We start from the raw sequence: 23,620 nt of genomic DNA on the forward strand, positions 1-23,620 counted from the left end.
GTGTAGACAGACATATAAATAGCTAGACAGGTTGATATATCTGTAGGCAGAGGGATAGATGTGTAGACAGACAGGTTGATAGATAGATAGATAGATAGATAGATAGATAGATAGATAGATAGATAGACAAAGGGATAGATGGGTGAACAGAAAGATGGACAGACAGCTCTTTTTGTTAAAGCTGTAAGAGATTAGATGACGAATAGACGGATAGTCTGGTAGACAGACAACTCTGCAGGTAAATAAACAAACACACAACAAGAGAGACAAGAAAAAGAGTAGACAGACAAGTAGACTAATAGAAGGGTAGAGAGACAGATAGACAGACAGACAGAAGGATAGACAGATGGATATAAGGGTAAATGGATGGGGGGATGGAGAGATAGATGGGTTACGAGCCATGTATAAATAGACAGACAGATAGAAGGATAGACAGCTTCATTAATGCTGTAAGACAGGTTGACACTTGGATGGATGGACAGATAGACAGGTAGGCAGATGGATAGAGGTTGACACTTGGATAGATGGACAAATGGATAGAAGGAAAGGCAGACAGGTAGAGAGGAGAATAGACAGATGGACAGACAGATCCTCTGTTATTTCAAGCTTCATTAAAATTAGCCATAAATGAATATAAATAAACACAACAAACACACAAGTTGTTTATGGTGTTTTTTTATTGGAAAAAAAAAAAACCCAAGAGAGCAAAAAAAGAGTAGCATGTACAACTGGAATGGATGTAAACTGAACTCAGCAAATTCTCTAATAATAATAATAATAATAATAATAATAATAATAATAATATTACGCATGCGTTCCTCCTCCACAGTGGAAGAGAGCCATCCAAGCAAAAATGAACACAAAACCCTTTAAAAAAATTCACTGAAACCTAAATCATGCCAAATGTTTAAGACTTTTTAACCTAGTTTTATTTATTTATTTATTTTATTTCTGACCATATAGTAACAGTCCCTTTCCCTCAGCTGGTATTCAGTAGGCATGTGCTAATAATTAAAAAAAAAAAAAAGAAACTGAAATATTTAACATGCAATACTTTTTTAAAGACTTTCCTCACGTTTTGTTGTTGAAATTTTAAAAAGATCTTGATTTCTTTATGTCCAATTGTTAATATACTGTTAATTTTTTTGTTGTGACTAATATATTACGTAATTATTGTAAGAAATGTATAAGTTTAATATCAGCACATGCCTAACATCGGTGGCTGTTTGTCTCGATATATAAAAAGTCGGGTACATCACGTTCATTCTCACTCTGCATGCAGGAAGAAGAGAAAACGGAGAGAAATGAGATCACCACATCACCCGAGCTTTACATGTGCTGCGTGTGTAGGTAGGAAGCTGGAGGTCCGGTATTTATTTCTTTAATCACAGAGTGTGGAGCTGCAGGGAGGGAGCACTAACTGTTTCATGCAGATTTTCTGATTTTATATCCGTGTGGACAGAAGGAAGATATTTTAATTTCAACATTCAATCGTTCTCTGTACAGAAACAATTCTCAATAACTAGATTTTTTTCCATAAGAGGTAAATAAAACTTTTTTTCTTCTAAGATGACAGGAAGCTTCACTTCGCGGTCATCATCTGTACAAATTCTGAAAAAAAAAAAAAAAAGAATAAAAAAAATTAAATGTGTTCAGTGGATTTGGCCGAGCTGTTAAACTAGTAACAGTTTATTATTAAATTCTTTAATCAAAACATGAAAATTGTTTCATTTATTCAGTAATCACCATCACACTTAAAACTGGCTTTATATTAATATTGTTAATGAACTTTCTAATTATTAACCAGCCTAATCCCTAACCCCTAATTATTAACATTAACCACCACTAATCCCTAACCCTATTAATCCCTGATATTTATCACTAATCATACCCGCTAATCCTAATCACTATCCCTCACCGCTAATTCACTAACTCTCACTGCTAATCCTAATCTTTCATCTTCACCATTAATCCTAATCTCTAACCCTCACCTCTAATCCTAATCTCTAATCTTCACCACTAATCCCAATCACTAACTCTCACCACTTATCCTAATCACTAACCCTAATCCTAATCTCTAGTCTTCATCACTAATCCTAATCTCTAGTCTTCATCACTAATCCTAATCTCCACTGTTAATCCTAATCTCTAACCCTCACCAGTAATCCTACCTCAGGCAGTGGAAACTCAGAATATAATCCCAGCACAGATCTGAGCAGTTAGGGATTAGGGTCTTGTTTAAGGCATGTCTAGTGTGAGCAGGTGCTTTTGCTAAAATGCATTCTGAATAAGAAACGGAGATGAAGCCTTGTTCCGTACCTTCGTAGTTCACCTGACCGTCTCCGTCGATATCGGCTTCTCTGATCATCTCATCCACTTCCTCGTCTGTGAGCTTCTCGCCGAGGTTCGTCATGACGTGACGCAGTTCTGCAGCGCTGATGTAGCCATTTCCATCCTAGAGCGAGAGGAAAAGAGTGTGTTTTTCACACAGTTTATACATCATCTTAGCATCCGGGACAGAATCAGAAGACACGTCATATGTACTGTGTGTAGCTCAGTTTAGACAGGTCCAAGTGTTTAAACGGACCTTATCGAACACCCGGAAGGCCTCGCGGATCTCCTCCTCGCTGTCTGTGTCCTTCATCTTTCTGGCCATCATGGTCAAGAACTCGGGGAAGTCGATTGTTCCGTTACCTGAGAAAAGGAAATATATAATACATTCCATCATTCAAATTCCACTACAAAGACTCGCTGGTTTAATTACGATTTCTGTTTATCCAACCAGCATAACGGACGTTATCCGGATCAGGAATGATGTAACGTCATGTGACGTGATGAGACTACCTCAAGGTGGCGCTGATGTGATGGCACAAGTGCAATTGGTGCATGGTTCTTGTATTTCATCGCCTTTGTATTGTGCATTTTCACCATGATAAATAATGTTATAAATAACAGTTAATTCTGATCCACTAATCCAGGAGTGCTGATGGTTAGTACAGCAGCACTGAGACATTTCAGTGTGTATCACTCCACTCGTCTGTCTTCACCACATCAAATTCCAATTCTAGCAATACTTCATTACACTGAAACCGCTACTACACTTACTACGAGCTGTATTATTATTATTATTATTATTATTATTAGAAGTCTTAATAACAACTGTGTTATTAGAAATATCCATGTTGTGTGTTTTTTTCATGCTATATTTCCTCCTGATCAGGGTTTTAGGCTGATTGAGTACTCTCAGTGAGCTAGTGAACCAGTACGAGGATGTTTGAGAATCATCATCACTTCTGTAAGTCGCTCTGAAGTGCCAAAATGCCATAAATGTAAATTTCTCTCATTTTTTTTTCCCCGAAGATTATATGTAGAAATAGTCTGGTTCACTATCGTGGTGTACACCAAGCTACTCGCTATACCCGCTAATCCTAATCTCAAACCCTCACCACTAATCCTAATCTCTAACCCTCAAGATAATCCTAATCTCTAATCCTAATCTCTAACCCTCAAGCTAATCCTAATCTCTAATCCTAATCTCTAACCCTCACTGCTAATCCTAATCTCCTTGGGTTAGGTCATGGGCTATCAGTCTAAAATCTCTGAAGTGGAGGTAATATAGTATGAAAAACACATGGATTTTAGACGCTGTTGTTATTAACATTACCGCACCTACTCGAGATCACCAGGAGGAGCCGGTAATGAAATAAAAATACATGACTGAAATTAAGGACAGAACTGGAGATGTGAAATAGTATAAAATAAAACCTGAGTGGTTGTGAATTAGAGATTTTTGGAGCCACTTTGCTTTACTTGTCTTTAAGCCTGAACCCCAGCACCCAGCCCGTGTGACGTTCAGGAGCAGCAGCGTCAGTACGCAGACGTAAACGCCGCACACTTCTCAGCTGTTACACGATCCCTCTTCCTCTCCAGGGAAATTCTTGGGTGGAGACACAGTTAAGGGTCACCTTCAGTTTTGCATTTTGCAGACTCACTTAAAGCCAAGGGACTTGAAGGTGGAAAGATGAGTGAATCCTGCACTGCATCACTCCGTCCCAAAATTTAATCCAAAAAAAAAAAAACTGCAGCGACTTAAACAGAAATGAGACTCCTTAATAAACAACTTTTATTTTTATTTATTTAATGTCTCATTTGATAAGCGGGCTCTAGCGATGGTTCTGAGTAACATTCAGCTTAGATCTTTACTTCTCTCCTTCCTACTGTATTTCAGTTTCTTCATTTTCTTCATTTAATTTAACTTATTGTATTTTATATTTTATATTTTGTGTGTGTACGTGTTGTATCTTGCTACTGACCATGCTGCTGTAACACAAGAATTTCCCTCATGGGATCAAAAAAGTCTATCTATCTATCTATTCTACATTTCTCCTTCTCTCCATTCATGTTGTTTCTTTCTGTCCTGTCTCTTCCTTTCATTCTCTTTCTCGCTTACTTTTAATTTTTTGTCCTTCTTCTTTTGATTTTTTCCTTCTTTTCTCACTTCTTTCTCTTTCTTTGCTTCTTTCTGTTTTTCTTTGAATGCTTCTTTCTTTCTTTCTTTCTTTCTCTCACTATCGTCTTACTTTGTCCTTTATTCTTTCTTTGTTTTCCTTTGTTCCTCTCTCCCTCCATCTTTTCAGGGGACAGACTCCTGACCCGCCGCCACCCTGCCCAGGATAAACCACGCTTAAGAAGAGGAATGAAATGCTTTGTGAATGACGACTGAATCTGACTGAACTTTAAAGCAGCGTTCACACCTGAGTGCTGTAAATTGTGATATTGTGTTGTAATGTTACATTATCATCCTCACACACACTACAATCATCCCGGCAACATTCGAGCAGAAAAACCCGACCGACAAGACAAGACAAGAAACAACAGCGATCTGTTCCTCGTCTCTTCCTGGCCACGCCCCCTGCGTCGACGCTGAACCACGCTTTCCACCGTACGGCTGCGACTCGCTGCGTGAAGAAGCTGTGTGTGTTACGTAACCGCTTTTATCTCCTTCTCACCATCTGACCTCCATGACATCACTCAGGCAGAGAGAAGGAACTTCAACAGGAAGCAAGTGTGTAACGATATTTATACTGTATAATCATTCGCTTTTTTCAGAAAGGACAGCATTAAACCCTGCATATGAAGGAACTTCAGAGAACTTTGCCAAAAAGTGAACTGGTTTATGAGGAAGCGCTCTTTATACATCGCGTTTATACCTCGTTACTAAAGGACGTTACAAACTGCAGATCTGAAATGATGGGAATAATGTGCTTTTGCAGAACTAGGAATTAATTTAAATGATTAAATTTAAATGATGGTTTTTACAGCGACGTTTATTTTTATCTTTAATAATTACTCATTATTTGGCTCAGTATGGCTTAAAAACAAACAAAAAAAAAAAAAACCTTAATATAAACAAGTCAATTCGGATTAAAATCAGGTTTATTACTTTTATTTTAAATCGTCACTTTTAAGCAACGTGAAAATCTTCAGAATTTTTTACATCTTTTTTTTTTTTTTTTTTTTTAAAGCAGAAGTTTTCCTCCATTCAACTACAGGCAACATTTAACATCCTTCTTTATTTTTCTTTATTCTTTATTTATGTTCTTCTTTTCTTTCTTATATTCATTCATCTTTACTTTCTTTCATTCTCTCATTTTCCATCCTTCCCATCCCTCCTTCATTTCTGTTTCTTCCTCCATTTTATTCTACATTTCTTCCTTTCACTCTATCGATTCATTCATATCTATTTTTTTTGCTTAATTCTTTTCTGTCTCTCCTGTTTATTCTTTCTTTTTTTGCCTTTAATTTTTTTGTCTTTCTCTCTTGCTTTTGGTTTTCATCCTCTCTTGTCTTCCTCTCCTATTCCACTCCTTCCTTCCTTCTTTCCTTTGTTGCTTTCTTCATTTTATTCTACATTTTGTTTTCCATCCATCAATTTTTTTCTTTTCTCTCCCGTCCTTCCTTCCGTCCTAGGTCTTTCCCAAACCCTCTCTGTCCTGCTGAGGGACGAGTGTAAAGCTCACCGTCAGCGTCCACCTCGTTGATCATGTCCTGCAGCTCAGCCTCAGTGGGGTTCTGTCCCAGAGAGCGCATCACCGTCCCGAGCTCTTTAGTGGTGATGGTGCCGTCTCCGTCCTTATCGAACAGCGAGAACGCCTCCTTAAACTCTGTAACACACACACGCACACACACACACACACACACGCAGACACAATCAGGGGCAGAGTTTAAAAACTCCACAGCTTATAAAGAGAGCAGAGCGGATCACGTTCCTCTAATCTGAGCTGAAACACGCAGGAACGTCATTAATAAACTCCCAACACACACTCATTATACACACACAACATTCATTCTGTTTTTCTTTCTCTTAATCTACTTTTCTTCCTCTCTTCATTCACTCATAATTTCTATCTTTCATCTTTTTTCCCTTTCTTTGTTGCTTTTAATAGGTTCTGTCTTCATCTGGTTTACTTTCTGTTTTATCTTTATTCTCTTTTTTATTTATACTTTTCTTTCTTTCTTTCTTTTTTTAACTTTCTTTATTACCTTTCCCTTATTCTTTATTTCTCTCTTTTCATTTTACTGTACATTTCTTCCTCTCTACATCCATTTATTTACTTCATTTTCTCTCTCATCTCACTCTCTCATCTTACTACTACTATTTTTCCCCCATTTCCTCCTTTCTCTGTTTCTTTCCTCATTCTATTCTACTTTTCTTATCCTTTATTTCCTATCCCTTTTTATTCTTTTTTTCCATCATTCTCTTTCTTTCTTTAATTCTCTTTTGCTTTTTATTCCTTTTTTTATTCCTCTTATATCCTTTATATATTTTATATCCTTCTATTCTCATCTATCCTTTCATTTCTAAACAACATTCTTCCTTCTATAACGCTTAAATATGGAGGTTTTTAGTTTTTTTTCCCTTTAACCTTTAATTGTTGTTTTACTCTCGCACTTTAAGACTGAATATTCTTCAGGAAACACATCAGAAATTTAGAAACCTAGATTCATTACAGACATCTGTGTAGTAAGTTAAACCTGATGTACACTTGCAGTGCATTATGGGTAACACACACACACACACACACGCACACACACATCATATGAACACTCCAGAGTCTGTGTGTTGTAGTGTCTGGAATGAAGATTAAAATGATAAAAACTGCAGCAGTGATTAATTCTATAGTTCAGAAGAAAGAAAGTCGTCAGCTCTTACCTGCGATTTGTTCCTCTGTCAGCTGATCAGCCTTTAACACAAACAGACAGAAATATTATTATTATATGTGGAAACGATCCTCTGAAATGAATACTTTTTTTTATGCAAAGAAAACTGCACTTGTGGTCGAACCTGCATTTAAAATCACGGTGCTTCTTCGACACTCAGGTTTATTACAACTTAAAAAAGTAGTTAAGGCCCTGAAGTCGTGGTTATTAATCAGAAACAGGATTCATGCTGTAATTTTATAAGCACAGGCAACACCGTGTTAGATACAGACACAACGCTGAGTGTTTTCTACAAACATCCAGCAATATTTAATAATAAAAAAATAAAAATTTAAATGCAATAAAATCCTCAGCTGAGTGCTGTTATGATGGGTGTGGTCTAATATTCTAATGAGCACGTTTGATTGACAGGACAGAGTAAGGCTTCGTCTTTCATACAGCAGCCACGCAGTTATAGAGTTACACAGCAACCACGCTTTCACGGCGAAACGTACACGGGGCTCGGGGGGAGTTTCCTCTGGGATTTTATTTCCATCTGGGAAAGTTACAGGCTGAATCACCTGCTGTTTTTCACCAGACTCAGCGCTCATCTGATCATGTTTGTCCCGTCGGGACACGTGGCCATGATTTTCTACTCAGATGTCACCTCATGTTGGGAGAAAAGATGCTTTACTGCTGCATCGTGCTGTATTTAGTTTCATAGCGTGTGTATCAGTGCCCCTTCCCCAGTTATTAAACTCTTCCCAAATCACCAAATGAAAAATGGATGCTGTATAAGAGAGGCACTTCTAACACCCACCTGGGCAGTAAAACCTCGACTACACACGAAAAGCCAGATCCTGCAGGCTGATTAAAGGAGCCGTTATAACTACAGCTACAGGAATAAAGCATGACTTTACATTCACATACGCACATCATCAACTTTTATTTTTCTATAAATAATGACTAGTTGTATAACTGACAGCTCCTTAAATACATAAAGACCCACGTGACACAAACGTCCAGGTTCGTAGAAAATACAACCTGTTAGAAACTCGCTTCTCCTGCGGTCCTGGACGCGAGACTTTCATCACCAAGGAGACGTGAAAATATCTTTCAGACGTCCCGCTGATAAACTAATCCAATCCGACCAGGGCTGCAGTATGACGTCACATAAAAGCATCAGTTTAAAAAAGAAAAATGAAAAAGACTAATACGATGATATATGAACGAGAAGATGGTGAGCTGTGTGAATAATGCTCGCTGTAATTATCACATTAATCTGACACGCCCTTTTAAACGTCCAGTGAAATTTATCATTCTGTGTTTTATACTTCTTTCATCCTGGCTTTAGCAGGAGACGACAGAAAAGAGAAATGATTAAGCACTTCCTGGGGCGTCTTTATACTGGAAAAAACCTGAAAACGTGTTTTCTCACAGGATATAACGCAATCTTTCCCGCACGTCCACTCAGACGGGATACAAGCTTATAATACCCGGAGTTATTTCTACTGCTCAGTCTATAGAAGGTAAAATATGGACAGATCTTTGAAAAGTGTGGATGAGATTATAATCCCAGAGATACTCCACTAATAATTACATTGCACGTGTGTCCACTGTGTAAAACTAATCCCGTCTGAACAGGGCTGAAGTGCGACTTCTTCACACAGTGAATGTCACGCTTTTACCGAGTTGTTAGATATTTATGTGCCACAGCAAAACGGACATTATGATATAGTTATAATATTATAATTCAGTTTGTAATCAGAATGTCTGCGTTGGTCCTGCGCTGCGGTCGCTATGGAAACTACAATTTACACACAAAAACGAGGAACATGTTTCACTTCAGGAAAGTCTGTATATCGTACAGTTTCCTGCTTAATGTAAAGCGTAGACTGAGAACAGAGAGAAGAAGTGTGATATGAGAAGAGCTTGTACATGGCCATGACGCACGTTTAAAATTATTACGTGTGCAACAGCGTGAATGAACAGCTCAAAAGCAGCTTGAGTCTGTGTGAAAAACACAAACCTGGCAACCCTGCTAACTAGGCCGAGTTTTGATGATGTCAGGAACGCATCGCTGCTCGCACAAACATAACAGACGACTTCTACAAGTGTGTAAATGGAGCCTAAGTGAGCTTCTCAAAGCCCCGCCCCTTTTCCTATGTGGTGCATGATGGGATAGATTAGTGCCAACACTGTGTGTCCATCACTCCACACACTTCATTACTCCAGCAAATACAATCTATTAACAATCTATTAACATTAAAGGCTCATGAATATTCAGATTTATTCAAAGACATATTTCACAACAAAATCAATATACGGAGAAAGATCGAATATTTCTCCACACGCAGAAAATATAAATATTACTGAATGTTACAATCAACTTGAAAAGAAAAGCATGAGGCCTCACACACACACACACACACCTCTCAGCGTGGTGTCCCGCTTTAAACACACACACATTCACGCACACACACATACACAGAAACTGCAGACAACAACATGCTGATTCATCTCAACACTCACTCTCTCTCTCTCACACACACACACACACACACTCCAGCTCTTTAGTCATTAATAATCATTATCCATTATTAATACTATATCAGACTTAGTATTATTACTATTATTATATTTGTAACTAAAAGATGATGATTCATATTGATAATCCCACACATACACACACACACACACACAGTGCAATATGAACTCTATCAGCCCACTGAGCCTGGAAAGCTGCTTAAGAGTGTACACACACACACACACACACACACACACACACGCCTACAAGACTCTCCATGCATAACTCCTATAATAGTAGTAGTAATATTATTATTATTATTATTAATATGTCTATTATTAATACATCTGTCTGTCATTCATCTATCTCTCTCTCTCACAATTTCCTATTACTTAGAAATTATACCTCATATCTCATCGTATTAGATCTTACTTTTATTTATTTATTTGTTTGTTTGTTTGTTGTTTGTTTGCTTGATCTCACTGCTTTATTGTTGTGGCTCTGTAAACTTCATACTTTTGTATCCTGTATAAACTGTGAAGTGACAATCAGTCCAAGTTTAAATCAAAATGTTTTATATATATATATATATATATATATATATATACACACACACACACACACACACACACACCACAGCCTGTAAGCACGTGCTAATGTATTCACAGCACATCTGCAAACATCTGGAAACACAGCTGAGGGCACGGGGCTCGGCTCTTTCTGCTTTAAGGACATTCTACAGGATTAATAAGCTGCAGTCAGGGTTGTGGGTCACTGATCTTTCATCATCTCACTTAATTATGCCAACTTTACAGCAAACTGTACACAAAAACATAATTAATACACACACACAGCGGAGGTAAACACCACTACACACCACTGCTGCTTACTTTATTCACTTTCATCCTGATTTAATGTGTTTATGATGTCTGTATGAGGATTTTAAAACTGTAGCCATTCCTAACACATGATGTGAACTGTTTCCCATCTGTCCACTTACACACACATTCATCTACACACACACACACACACACATTCATCTACACACTTACACACACATTCATCTACACACACACACACACACACACACACATTCATCTACACACTTACACACACATTCATCTACACACACACACACACATATTCATCTGTCCACTTACACACACATTCATCTACACACACACACACACACACATTCATCTACACACTTACACACACATTCATCTACACACACACACACACACACATATTCATCTGTCCACTTACACACACATTCATCTACACACACATACACACACACGCACACACATATTCATCTACACACTTACACACACATTCATCTACACACACACACACACACACACATTCATCTACATACACACACACACACACACACATTCATCTACACACTTACACACACATTCATCTACACACACACACACACATTCATCTACACACACACACATTCATCTACACACACACACATTCATCTACACATTACTACACACACACACAAATACACACACATTCATATACACATTAATACACACTCATTAATACACACACACACACACACACACACATCTACACACACATTAATTCACACACACATTCATCTACACATTAATACCCACACACACATTATTTCACACATTATTTCCAACACACACATAAATACACACACACATTCATTTACACGTTAATACACACACACACACATTCATTTACACACATTCATTTAGACACATTAATACACACACACAAATACACACACATATATTCATTTACACACACACACACACACACACACACACACACACACACTGGTCTGACCCCTCATGAAGCTCAGCACTCTTCACTTTCCCTATTAATGTGTTCACACACTGCTGGTACAGAGAGCTCTGATACACACACCGGCTACAGGCTGCTCTTCACAACCAGCACGCAGTAATCTCATGCATTTAATATCTGAAACAGTAATGAGTGACTGAGTGAGTGAGTGAGTGAATGAATGAATGAATGAATGAATGAATGAATGAGCCTGTTATGAGCCTGTTATGAGCCTGTTATAAGCCGACACTTGCTGCCTGATTAAATCCCAGATCACCTGCATGCAGCCTGTGACACTGAGAGATATCTTACACATTTATCACACAGTATAATCTTTAATAAATATCTGGGATTGTAAGTTTTCTGTGTAATGTGTAAATGAATCACATGGACTAGACATCATCAGGACAATAATAATAATCAGGCCAGTAAACAGGAAGCGTCACATATCATACAACAAACTGATGTAAAACATGCACAGACAGTTTTAATAAATATCAGACAATAAATGAGATACGCACCATGTCTGTAGAGCAGAGAGAGAGAGGGAGAGAGAGAGGGAGAGAGAGAGAGTGGTCCCGGCGGAAGCGGTTTAAGGGGCGCAGTGATGTTGTTTGTTCTCGCTGCTGTGGGTGAAATGTATCCCTCCGCCACGCAACACCGCCAGGGAGTTCCTACATCCGGGTCCCTCCCACTGTCTCCCTGCGCACTTCCGCGTTCTCACTCTCCGCTAGAGGGCGCTGCTGCTGCTGCTGCAAAACAGACTGTCTGGTTAAACAACAACAATAACAACAACAACAAAAAGCGATGTTTTGCAAAAGATTAAAACATTTCACACAAAAAAATTCGGTCTTTTTCTCAAATCAGAAAGCATAAGAAATGTTACAGCCACTTTTAACATGTTTGTTCACATGGTGATGGAAAAAAAAATATGAGATTGGAGGAAAACTTCAATTTAAATACTTTTACGTTCTCTCGCAAATATATTTACATTCTCTCACAATGATATTTGTGTTCTCTCGCAAGGATATTTACATTCTCTCAAGATATCTGCGTTCTCTCTCAAAGATATTTACGTTCTCTCACAAAAGTTTTACGTTCTCTCGCAAAGATATTTATGTTCTCTCACAAGATATTTGCGTTCTCTCACAAGATATTTGCGTTCTCTCGCAAAGATATTTAAGTTCTCTCGCAAAGATATTTATGTTCTCTCACAAGATATTTGCGTTCTCTCGCAAAGATATTTATGTTCTCTCACAAGATATTTGCGTTCTCTCACAAGATATTTGCGTTCTCTCGCAAAGATATTTAAGTTCTCTCGCAAAGATATTTAAGTTCTCTCACAAGATATTTACGTTCTCTCGCAAAACTTTTACGTTCTCTCGCAAAGATATTTACGTTCTCTCGCAAAACTTTTACGTTCTCTCGCAAAACTTTTACGTTCTCTCGCAAAGATATTTACGTTCTCTCGCAAAACTTTTACGTTCTCTCACAAAACTTTTACGTTCTCTCGCAAAGATATTTACGTTCCCTCACAAGGATATTTGCGTTTGCGAGAGAACACAATTATCTTGAGAGAACGCAAAGTTTCTCAGGGGAACGCAAAAGTTTTGTTAGCAAACACAAAAGCATTGAAATAAACATTTTCCTCCCATCTCATATTTTTTTCCATCACAATGTCCCTTTAGGGGCTCTGTAAAACACGTTTATGTTTATGTCGTGTTTTTTCTCTGTTTGTATCCCGCAGTCACAAAAATGGCTGATTGAATGATGTCCATTTCTCACAGATCCACATTTTTTTAAGTAATAAAAGGAAATTATTATCCTAAAAGTGGTAGAATATAACTTAAAACATACGAATATAAAACTAATGACAAAGTATAAATGATCTAAAAAGATTAAAAAAAAAAAAAAAAAAGACTAGAATGGGAAAACAAATGTCCAGCTAGGTTATCAAACAAGGAAGAAAAAAAAAACTTCATACTCTATCAGTTTTAAGGCTTTTCACAATTTCAATTCTGGACACAGATATAATAATAATAATAATAATAATAATAATAATAATAATAATAATAATAACAGAAGGACTGGTGAAGTTAGCAATAACATTTAAAATGAAGAGAAATTTATTTTTATTATTCATCTGACTAATTTGCTCTATTTGCTCTATGCTTTATTTAACACACTTCTTTCTTTGTCTTTTAAAGTATTTTCTTTCTTTGTGGTACATCTATATTTTAGTCAGTATTTTGTTCAGTTTTTATATAAATTTAGAGGAATAACATTAATTTAAAAAAAAAAAAAAGTGTAATAAATGCTAATCGGGTTGAATTTTAATAAGGCGAACGCGACAGCTGCCTAAAGGGTCCTCCACACTGAGGCGGCCAGATTACTGCTCCTACACGGTTCTGTATCCTTCCGCACGGCAGGTTGCTGCACTCGTGTCTCCTAACGCGGAGGGATACATGTATGTGGGTTTTCTGCGTGTTTATTGGTTATTTCAGAGCTGCAGTATTATAAACTAATAAGTAGCGGCTCATATGGATTATTTTACAGCTTAATATTTATTCTAAATACATTATTTTCATATTTTTAAAGTGGAAACTAACCCATGACTTCCAAAACCTTCTTAAATATGTGTTTAAAATCTGACTGGACTCCTGTGCTCTGTCTTTTGTTGCTGTAGTGCTTTATTAGTTTTGTTTGTTTTGTTTTGTTTTGTTTTGTTTTGTTGCTTTTTTATAAGCTTGCATGTTCAGTTATTGTTTATGATGTAGAGGATTTTCACATTTATAGTGTCATTTATGAGGTTTTTACTAATTATTATTATAAGATTAATAATAATTCGTACTGCTTTATTATATTTTTAATAGTTTATATTTCATTAACATCATAGAAATATGGCATTAATTGTCCTCAAATAGAAAAAAAATAGAAAGAAAAAAGTGTAGGGATATTTGTATGATTATGTTAAAATCGCATCTTGTGATTTATAGCCTAGTTTTAATGCATGTTTTATATAATATATATCTATATGCTGCATATATTGACTATATATTTTGCATATATTAACTATAATATATTAATATATACATAAATATAATATTTTGTAGCTATATTTATAGTTACTGTGTATATTGGTACTATAATCTATGAATGAAATGTGGCATTAATCTGTTTATTAAAATATATATATTGTAATATTATTATCCAGTGTGCGATATGTAGATGGTAATATAGTGTACTGAAGGTTATGGCTGTGATCTAGATGCAGTCTGATACACACTGCTCCGGTTGCACTGCTAGTGAACACTTGAGTGCCTTCTGAGTCCCGAGGGGACGATAACGAGGGGACGATAACGAGGGGACGATAACGAGGGTGTGTGTTATTCGAACACACAGCTGGACCCTCACTCTGGACTCTCCATCTGTTCATTAAATACATCAATATTTGATGAAGAAATTATTGTGTTTACAATCCTCCCATTCAGCCCAGTGCAGCAGAGGGAGACTAATACTATATCACATAACACACACACACACACACACACACACACACATTCTTGTACAATATCCAGTTGCTATGATTTCATCTACGTTCATCTACACACATTAATACCCACTCACACACACACACATTAATATCCACACACATTCATCTACACATTAATACACACACACACACACACACATTATTTCACACATTATTTCATGCACACACATTATTTCCAACACACACACACACAAATAAACACACACATTATTTCACACACACATTAATACACACAAATACACACACATCCCGGTGCAGCAGAGGGAGACTAATACTATATCACATAACACACACACACACACACACACACATTCTTTTACAATATCCAGCTGCTATGATTTCATCTACATTCATCTACACACATTAATACACACTCACACATACACACACACATTAATTCACACACACATTCATCTACACATTAATACCCACACACACATTATTTCACACACACACATTATTTCCAACACACACACACACACACACACACACACACATTAATACACACATTCATCTACAAATATATTCATTTACACATTAATACACACACAAATAAACACACACACATTAATACACTCAAATACACACACATCCTGGTGCAGCAGAGGGAGACTAATACTATATCACATAACACACACACATTCTTTTACAATATCCAGTTGTAATACACACCCATTATTTCACACACACATTAATACACACACATTATTTCACACACACAAATTCACACACAGCCTGGTGCAGCAGAGGGAGACTAATACCATATCACATAACACACACACACACACACACACACACAGTGTACAGTATCCAGTTGCTATGATTTAGTGGAACAACACACACGTATGACGGTGTAACTGCAATCATTAAATGTGAAATAGTTAACATTATGTTGCATAAGTTATACATGCATAGATAAATGACAGTGTGTTCTGTAAATAATAAACAGTGTGTGTGTGTGTGTGTGTGTGTGTGTGTGCGCTGCAGTAATAGTAAAATACTGAGTGACAGGGTTGTGTGATGATGCAGAGTTGATTAGTTTCCTATAAAATCACATCCCCGGGTGTTTTGTTCGTCTTTTGCCATTTGCCAATGATTGCAATTTTTAATTTTATTAAAGAACATGTATTTTTTTTTATCGCTTTACAGGTACATTATACTGTAGGGAAGTAAATGATGTAAAGTGCTAATGTAAACACTGTGTGCAGGAGTGTTCGCTCTGACCAGCATGAAGCCGTCACTAAAAACTCATAATAACCTGCTAATAGTGAAAGGCTTCGAGTTACTGAGCTAGTGACAGTTAACTAGTTTATTAAAATGGTATAAAGTCTGAACATTCAGAACATGTGTGTGTGTGTGTGTGAGTGAGTGTGTGTGTGTGTGGAGAAACCCTCTTGTCAGCATGAAGATTAAACAGCCCAGAGAGAGTGCATTACATAAAACTGAGCACACACGAGCAACCACAGTGTGCGTCAATGCGTGTGTGTGTGCGCGTGTGTGCTGCCTAGCTTATGCATAGACACACACACACACACACACACACACATAAGCACAGCGCGAGGACGTTTTCAATTGCTTGAGTGATAAAAGAGAAAAGTTCCAGCACAACAACACAGCACATGTATGCCTCAGGCCAAAAGCGTGTGTGTGTGTGTTTGTGTGTGTGTGTGTGTGTGTGTGTGTGTGTGTTCTGTTTATTGATGGGGAATATCCCTCTGCAGTGTAACTGCACAAGTAATGTTTATTACAGTGAAGACGCATGGGCTTTTCTGTATCAACAGGAAACACACACACACACACACACGCACACACACACACGCACACACACAGAAGGACAGCACCGCAAAGCAGGAGTCTGTCTGTATAATTAAAGTCCAAATATTACAGCATGATATATACAGAATATATTTCCAGTAAACTGATATATTGTCCATCAGTATCTAGAATTTATAAGATTTTATCTTTTTTAGTTAATTTCTGGCAAATGACCCCAAATAGACCTGAATTTTCCGCAACTCCAAGCCTTCAGCACCCTGCATTTTTATTCCAGATAAATAAATTATATGTAAATCCATATGCGATAAGAGTTTGGGCATGTTTTCATATTTTCAGAGTCGTTTTCCTGACTTCTGTTGCTCCACCGAGTCAGAGTCATGCAATGTTTTTGAGTTACTAGTGGAGGTAGAAGGCCTGAGAATTTTTTTGTCAATTTTTTTATTGCTGAACTCCTACACTAGTGCAGCGTGTCAGGATAGAGAAAAAGACTAAAATAGCACGTACACTCTTTATTTAAATGTGCCTTGTTCGAATGTGACTCCATGTAACATTTCAGAACAGTAACACACAAAATTGCTGGAGTTTTCAGCAAACAAACTGACGACAGTGAACATACAGAGTCGTACGTACTTAAACTTTTATTGGTAATTAGTTTTGCAGCAATGGAATACACTACATACAAACACAAACAAATACAAATACACCAAATATACATTAAACATGTAATAAATATTAAAAGAAAGGATCACAAAAACCATCACAACCTAAAAAAAACTTTATGATATGATACTAGAAATATATGATGTCTGTAATAAAAGGAAAGTTTGTGAAAGTAAAGATAAATGAACTGACAGTTATAGCATCAAGCTGTGCCACATCACCACGACCACCACTAGTCAGAAGGTGTTGATTAATTTTCTATAACAGCAGCTCTGACAGAAGTGCAGCTGCAAATCAGAGGTGTATAATAATTTACTCATCGTTTCTATAGTAACAGCTCATTCACAGGGACATGTGCTGCGTACCCTGCTTCATCTCATCAGCCTGTCATTATTTATTTTCCTATAACAGCATGCTCCATTGTGTTTTCTTCCTTAAATTTTGTTCTGTGAAAGTCACAGGAACAAAGTTTTATTTTCTCTGGTTGATGGCCAGGTGGAGAAAAGCTGGCCACTGAATCCACAGCACACTGATCCTACTTATCCATCCATCCTCTGTACCACTTATCCTACAAGCCTGTCCCAAGAAACTCAGGGCACAAGGCAGAGGACACCCTGGACAAGGTTCCAATTACACGCACACACACTACAGATCATTTAGAAATGCCAATCATCCTACAACACATGTCTTTGGAAGAAACCCCTGAAGCATGGGGAGAACTTGCAAACTCTACACACAGGGCAGAGGCAGGATTGAAACCCCCAACCCCGGCGGTGCGAGGCAAACATGCTAACCACTGAGCCACCGATGATTTGTACGTGTAGTTTGCTCATTTCAGGAATCCTGACTAGTGATTTGTCCATCCTGTAAACCAAAAGATTGAGACACTTAACAAAACAATCTTAACAAAACAATTACAACTAGAGTTTTGAAATAATAAATATTGATATTTGTTCCCCTCCACCCTCACTGTGCTGGAGGTTTCTACGATTATAGAGTACAAAGGACAACCAAGGATCCATGTAGCTACCTTCAAAATCATCTAGATAATCATCTAGATAAAGGATGTTAACATGATCTCAACATATTATAGACAAATGTTATATTTGAATTCGGACATGACTGGATTCTTTCCTGCCTTTAAGTCCAAGAAGGAGTTGATATGTTCTCATAAAAAAAAGAGTTTCCTGTCTAGATATGTTTTGTTTTATTTTTTGTTCAATCAGCTTTTAATGTACACTGATACTTACTCAGTGAGAAAGTATTCAATATAAAAAAAAAACAAGTTACTTGTATTTTGTTCTTCAAAGAAGACATTACATTTGATTTGGTTTAACTTGTGGAGATACCACTGACAAAGGAAGTTGTTTATTCTGCCGCCACTTTGGCAGGGAACTGCAGCAAAGTTAGTGGTTTGGGGGCCTCGATTCAAATCCTGCTCAGAACTTGTAAAAGCGTCAAGTTAGCCACCGAGCGAAAGAGAATTAACAATGTTAGCAGACTATGGTTAAGACAGGTGTAAGCTGTTACAACGGAAACAAAACCCACAAACTGCAAAGTATATAAAAGGTTAAAGAAACAAAGAGAACACACACACAAAAAAAAAAAAGACTGGGAATATTGCAGGTGAACGAAGACGAATTGAAGACTTCTGGGTAATTAAACAAGGTAATGAATTTATTTTCTGACAAGAAGACCTATAAGAGCTGGACTGTAAGTACTAACTAAAATACTTAAATACTTAAAAACCCTTATTTATAATAAATAAACCTTACAAATGAAGCCAGTGTTGGGCATCAGGGCACCAATGATGTGCCTTGGTTGCCTTGGCATTGACCATATTAACGATTCCTTGTCTGGTTCTGACGTCTCCTGCGCTGACTGCTGACATGATGCTCCTGCTGGCAGATTTAGACCCTGACTCAGAGTGAAAACACTGCAACCTTAACGGCTTGCCAAATGGACTGACCACACAGCACTTTTAGGTAATTGTAACCTGATTTCACATTCACAAAGGTTCACTTGGTCTTGCTGAAGCCTCTGGCAGGGAGAGTCACAGCCTCAAGACCCTAGGAAGCACCTCAGGACCCCCTATTCTTCCCTTGGGCTTTTGGTACTAATAGGATTTCAGAAGTGGGGTATTATCCAGTGCTTGGACCCCAAATACCACAGACAGAGACGTATCTGCATCTCAGCAAGAGGGGCACAGACTGCAGACACAAGGCTTTTCTAACGAAAGAGGTCCACCTGGGAGCTTCAGAGAAACTCAACATGGACACCTCCCTTCCTGGCTGAAGAGCGATGTCACGCCACAGTGGCATAGGGGCAACACCCACTACCCCTGGTGTAAGATCAGAATACATGAACCAGCTGGAAAATAGAGCAGCCCTCAAGTTTGTCTTAACAGTGCTGAAACGTTGCCACATGTTATGGTTATTAAGATATGACAGTCAGATTGGACAGCTCGCTTCACCTTGCAAGCAAGTTCCTCAGGTGGGCCTGTCCATGGTTAGACTCAATGAAAGTGTCTCACCTACTAAGATAAGATAAGATAAGATAAGATAAGACGTACCGTTATTATACTGGGATTATACAATAGCGCAGCAAAGTCATCGTCAAGTTTATTGTGGTTCTTCTTGGCAGAGACAGACAGCCAGGACAGAATACACTGTCCGATGACTGGTGTCACCATCTACTAAACGCATTGCATTCTTTACTGCTAATCCTGTCCACATGCTGAATTCAGAATTCACAACCAGGCCACCAGATCCTACAACAAGGTGTTGGTATCCACTACTACTTCCACTTGTAGTTGAAACCCCTGACCATTTCTTCCCTGAGCATATTTGCTATCCAAAATGTACGCAGAGGTTTAGCACCCCTACCCAGGTCACCTGTGCCTGTGGGTTTGTCCCTTTAGTCTGAAATGTGGACTGAGAACTGCGATTTAACAGTCCAGGAAACACTCCAAAAAGCAAGAGCCTCTGGCACACTGGTCTTATATGCCCTTAGGTGCAACCTGTTCCACAAATGGTGTGCACCTCATTGACTAGATCTGGTGCATTGCCCATTTCCCAAAATACTAACTTTTCCTCAGGTACTGCTAGACAGCAGTAAGTCCCCATCTACACCAAAGGTGTATTTGGAGGAAATTATAGCAAGTTACAGCACAGTGGATAAAATTTTTCTGCGAACTCATAAACTTATTCAGATTTTTCTGAAATGGTAAAGGCACCTTCATCCACAACAGTTTCCTAAGTTTGGTGAAGGATCTTTCCTTTGTGCTGGAATCCCTTACGGCTTCTCCTTATGAGCTCATGCAAGATGAAATGGTGTCTCTAAAAAGTTGGTTTTTTTTGTTAGTGATTACTTCAGCAAAAAAAACTGCATGCTCTGAAGACAAGCTCAGCATGCATTCGTTGGTGCTCATTGCATGCATGACTATGGGGTGGTCATATTGGTTTTTTAAATCAGTTGATTGATGTACAGGTCAGACGTGTATTAACCCATAACTAATAGTCTTAAATGTTAGGAGTAAATTGAGACTAGTTGTTATAATATTATTCATGACCACCTGAGGGGTGGGGTGGGTTTCCTTTTCCTTCCTTTCCCTTCGTTTTTTCTCTCTCCCTATTACTTACTCATTCTTCTCTTACTATTATTTTATTATTATGCAAAATTATTGACTGTCTTGTGTCTTGATTATTATTCATTTTTAGAAAGGGGGTCCACTGTGGGGATAAACTGAATGGCTGCATACGCAGCTGGAGGAATCTGGACACTCATTCAGTGCTGGAACACTTGCACTGAGCAAAATGTAGATTATGTAGACACTTTTGTGATACCTATTTACAATAAATAATGCAAAATTACAAAATTAAAGTTGTCTTTTGACTCTGTGTGTTTATGCCTTATACTTGCATATTGCTGTCTCACGTGACCAATAAAAAATATCATTAGATGTCAGTTTAGACTATCTCAGGTAATGTTCTTTATTCTGTCTGTAATGTCTAACTAGAATTTACATAAATAATTATGCATTTTCAGGTATATGAACTAGTGCAATTTTAGGCAAAGCCAGAATTTTGTCATTCTCATAAGAGAAAAAAAAAATGACTGGGACTTTATTATAAAAAGGGGGAAAAAGACAGACGAGAGAAACCATTCGACGAAGAAGGTTCTGAAGGGTTATATAGACACCCCTTGCCTGCTGCCGTAAAAAGGAAACAAAAAGACAGCAGAATGTGATGCCGAAAAAAGCGCTGGCTGCTGCACAGGAAACTAAAACCACAGAAAACTGAGAAAAGCAGCTCAAAACATTGGACGCTGAAGATGTGGTTACATAGAAGCTATGTGTATGATCGTAAACACTGAGAAGAAAAGCAAGACACACACACATATGTGCATACACACACACAGACACACAGCACACACATACGTGCATACACACACACACATATGTGCATACACACACACAGTCACACAGCACACACATACATGCATTCGTGCATACACACAGACACACATGCATGCGTGCATACACACACAGACACACACACACATACGTGCATACACACACACAGTCACACACACACACATTCGTGCATACACACACAGACACACACACACGCATTCGTGCACAAACACACAGACACGCATGCATGCGTGCACACACACACAGACACACACACCTACGTGCATACACACACACACAGTCACACACACACACATACATGCATACACACACAGTCACACACACACACACAGACACACACACACATGCATACGTGCATACACATACACACAGACACACACACACATGCATACGTGCATACACATACACACAGACACACACACACATACGTGCATACACATACACATAGACACACACACACATGCATACGTGCATACACATACACACAGACACACATGCATACGTGCATATACACACACACACTCATTCACACAGACACATACATGCATGCGTGCATACACACACAGACACACAGACACGCATGCGTGCATACACACACACACACACACACACACAGTCACATCCCAGCATTAAGACAGGCAGGTGACGTCGTGTTCAGGGGCCTAGCTCTGAAAAACTCCCAGTCTAGTTCAGAACCTTACAGCAGAAGTAAAACCCTTTTAAGAAACTAAGAACCATTAGATTCATTAGATGAGTGCATGAGAATGTACAGATATATGAGTAATGCAGAAGTCTGATGAGCATCGCGGGAAAAGACCTCATACGGCGTACACTATACAGAGCTCAAGGCTGAGGAAGATCTGTGGTTTTAGATAGTGTGCGTATCTTGATGTTACTGTATATATTTTTATGTCTTGTATGTGTGTGTATGTGTGTGTGAAAAAAATGAATATACATACAGAATACATAATATATTAATACAGTATATAGAACATTAAATATACATACATAGATGTATGGATATGATGTACAACATGAATACCAACTAGCAAATTTTAAACTTGCTTCATACAGAGCCAATGAGAGATTAATTTTACAGCAATTCTTTACTAATAATTTCTTTTATTCATGTGTGCGATATTTAGCTTGTACTGTTTAATTTGTTTAGTACTGTTTAGTTTGTAAGCTGTAATGGTTAAAATATTTTTTTTAAAAAAAGAAGAAAACAGAAATGAAAGTGAATGCAGAGTATATACCCCCTCCCCCCACCAACACACACACACACACACACACACACACACACACGCCCAGCTGCCTCAAGAGAACTGCTGAGCTGGGATGCCCTGCCAGGGATTTCCTCGGTCTGATGAATTCCCCCACTGTAGTGCGCAGTAATCTACTCTCAGAATCTACACACACACACACACACACACACACACACATTTGTCTTACTATCCTTGTGAGGTCCTTCCTTTGCAAAGGACACATATATGTATTTTTTTTCTGATGGTCAGTCTGGTTGAGCTCCAGAGATCACGTGTGGAGATGAAAGAGACTTCCAGAAGGTCAACCATCACTGCAACACTCCACTGTTCTGGGCTTCGTGGCAGAGTGGCCAGATGGAAGCATCTCCTCAGTG

At 38.1% G+C, this 23,620-nt stretch overlaps 1 protein-coding gene across 1 annotated transcript; it reads right to left on the reverse strand.

Annotated features, from left to right (window-relative positions):
* Positions 1 to 690: 690 nt before the first annotated feature.
* On the reverse strand, positions 691 to 12,228 carry calm1b (calmodulin 1b). Its single transcript, XM_026911126.3, has 6 exons — positions 12,079 to 12,228; positions 7,214 to 7,244; positions 6,021 to 6,164; positions 2,588 to 2,694; positions 2,320 to 2,455; positions 691 to 1,611 (listed from the first exon to the last, which is right to left on the reverse strand). Exons 1-6 carry the CDS (start codon positions 12,079 to 12,081, stop codon positions 1,583 to 1,585), a joined length of 450 nt encoding a protein of 149 aa, XP_026766927.1. The 5' UTR covers positions 12,082 to 12,228; the 3' UTR covers positions 691 to 1,582.
* Between the last annotated feature and the right edge of the window lie 11,392 nt (positions 12,229 to 23,620).

The sequence above is a fragment of the Pangasianodon hypophthalmus genome, chromosome 19, assembly GCF_027358585.1.
Source record: "Pangasianodon hypophthalmus isolate fPanHyp1 chromosome 19, fPanHyp1.pri, whole genome shotgun sequence".
Taxonomy (NCBI): Eukaryota; Metazoa; Chordata; class Actinopteri; order Siluriformes; family Pangasiidae; genus Pangasianodon; species Pangasianodon hypophthalmus.